At 33.6% G+C, this 2,500-nt stretch overlaps 1 protein-coding gene across 1 annotated transcript in view; it reads right to left on the bottom strand.

Annotated features, from left to right (window-relative positions):
• The window catches only part of LOC125029865 (glutamate receptor 1-like), a 423,627-nt gene that overhangs the window by 5,542 nt on the left and 415,585 nt on the right, over window positions 1–2,500 (bottom strand). Inside the window, exon 17 of the mRNA XM_047620045.1 lies at window positions 1,217–1,303. Coding sequence (XP_047476001.1) covers window positions 1,217–1,303 — 87 coding nt within the window. The remainder of the gene's footprint in view (window positions 1–1,216; window positions 1,304–2,500) is intronic.

The raw sequence follows: 2,500 nt of genomic DNA, 5'->3' as shown, positions 1-2,500 counted from the left end.
AATAGCCACTAAAAAGATGACTTACAAACAGTATTTTAGCGTGCCATTACGGTATAATTAAAAATTCTGGGCCACTGATAATGATATCAAATCAATCACTATTCCTGGAACAACGGAACTGAAATTATATTGTCGCGTTATCACTTTGTCTATTATTTATTGTCATTTGTGCACGATAAGGCTAAAAGGTACGAAAGACTTTTATGAGATTTTTGAACGGAATAGAGTAAAGAGAAAAAATGTTTTCCTAATACACGAAGACATGATAAGATACTGAAAGAGATACTGAGTTAGTATTGCAATGCACAGGAAAAATATGAAAAAAAAAGATGCAGAGGCAGTCAAAATTACGTAGCATAACATATACCTACAAAATGAGAGGGTTTGAAATAAAAAAGAAAAATAGATTGTGTATGGAACAAACTGCATTAACTCATTCATATTGCATAAAATCAATTACAAGCATGGATTATACATACACATTATATCGCAAATAAAAGGGTTGTGCAATGTGGATGGAAACAATCATAGAAATAAAGCTGACTCATGAATAGGAGCAGACAAAATCAAGCCCAAGATTTCATAAACACAAACACACAGGAACACACTCACATTTCCCTCCGCATGGCAAGGGTACATCGCAGTAGCAAGGCAGTTATGGCGTTTGTTTACGCTAGCGCGAATAGAGATGTAACAATTACGTTTCTTTATCAGTACCTCTATTCTAGTACTAGCGTCGTTTAGTGATGCTAGATGCGTTCATTTCCCGCTACTGCGACGGTGGACCCCTGCAGGTGTGTTTGCCGGTTCGTTCCAGGTTACTCACACACACAGACACACACACGCGCACACGTATTCACAATATTGTGAATTCTCTCTCCTCTCTCACTCTCTCTTTCCACTATCATGCCCCCCTTTATCTCTCTCTCTTTCCCATACTCTTTTTCTCCTCCTTACTCTCTCTCCTTCTCCCTCTCTCTCTCACGCTCCCCACAATTCACCCACCCGACCTCCCTCCACATTCTCACCTTCCTCACCTCATACTATCCCTTCCTCATCCTCATCCTCATCCACAACCTCATTTATACTCACGCTTTCTCTCCCCTCAAACACTCAAGTACGAACACATACTTACACTTAAATCCACTTATCCTTGCCCATCAACAACACCGACAGAGAACACCACATAATAGGAAAAAAGTAACTATGTTTAAACCTGCGTGCTCACTCGGCCGTTATCCAAGTCTTTGCCTCCCGTGATTGACATCCGTGCTTTTGCTTTCATGGCATCCGTCAAGCTCAGCTGTGAAGAAAAGGGAAAAAGAGATTGCGGTTAATTGCGGTTAACTGCGGTTTCTTTTGCGGTTGTGAATAAGGGATAGGGTTAATTGGGATGGTTATGGAATAAGTAAGTTATTGGGTTAATTGTGATTGCGAAGGAGAAAAGGGAAAAGAGATTTGCGGTTAATTGCGGTTGTCATTGAGGAATAAGAACATAATTAATTCCTGGTCAGAAACAGAAAAGGAATGGACACTCAATTGATTCTGGCTGATATAAATGTCGCTGACTTATACAAAGCCACACTTGGATACCGATGACAATACTAATACTAAAATCAATGCGAATACTAACAGTAATAATAATGATAACACTAATATCAAAATTGATAATAAATAGAAATGTGATAATTTTATCAGTAGTTGTCGCAGTAATGTTGTCATATTTTTTTTTTTTTTAGTAATAGTAGTAGCATTGTTATCATTATTATTCCACTGATAATAATAATAATGAAAAGGATAATGATGACAGTTATGATAATAATAAGGATAATAATGATATATTAATAACAGTAACAATAATAATAATAATAGTAATAATAGTAATAATAATAATAATAACAACAATAATAATAACAATAATAACAACAAGAATTATAGTGACGATAATAACAATAACAATAATAATGATACCAATAAAAACAATTATCATTTCAGTATCATTACGATAATAAAATGAAAATGATCATGATGATAAAAATAATGATGATAATGATAATAATAATAATAATAATAATAATAATAATGAAAATATTGATAGTAATGATGATAATAATCATGATAATAATAACAATAATAATGGCAACCATGGCAATGATTTTAGTGATAATAGCAATAATGATGAAGATGATGATGATAATGATGATGATGATAATAATAATAATGATAATAATAATGATAATAACAATGATAATAGAATAGTAAGAATAATGTTAATAATAAAGGTGATGAGGATGATGAGGATGATAATGGCAATGATAACAATAATGTGAACAAGAGTAGTGATAGCAATAACAAAAAGAGTAATGAATATACAAATCAGAACTACAAATAAAGTATGACAAATAAAAGGACAGCCACGATGATCATGATTAAATCTTCAATGGGAATAAGCGATCATCATCATTACTATATCTGCGGACATCTTTATCACTCCCTTACC

This window comes from Penaeus chinensis, chromosome 10, assembly GCF_019202785.1.
Source record: "Penaeus chinensis breed Huanghai No. 1 chromosome 10, ASM1920278v2, whole genome shotgun sequence".
NCBI lineage: Eukaryota > Metazoa > Arthropoda > Malacostraca > Decapoda > Penaeidae > Penaeus > Penaeus chinensis.
This window is presented reverse-complemented; position numbering and strand designations above follow the sequence as displayed.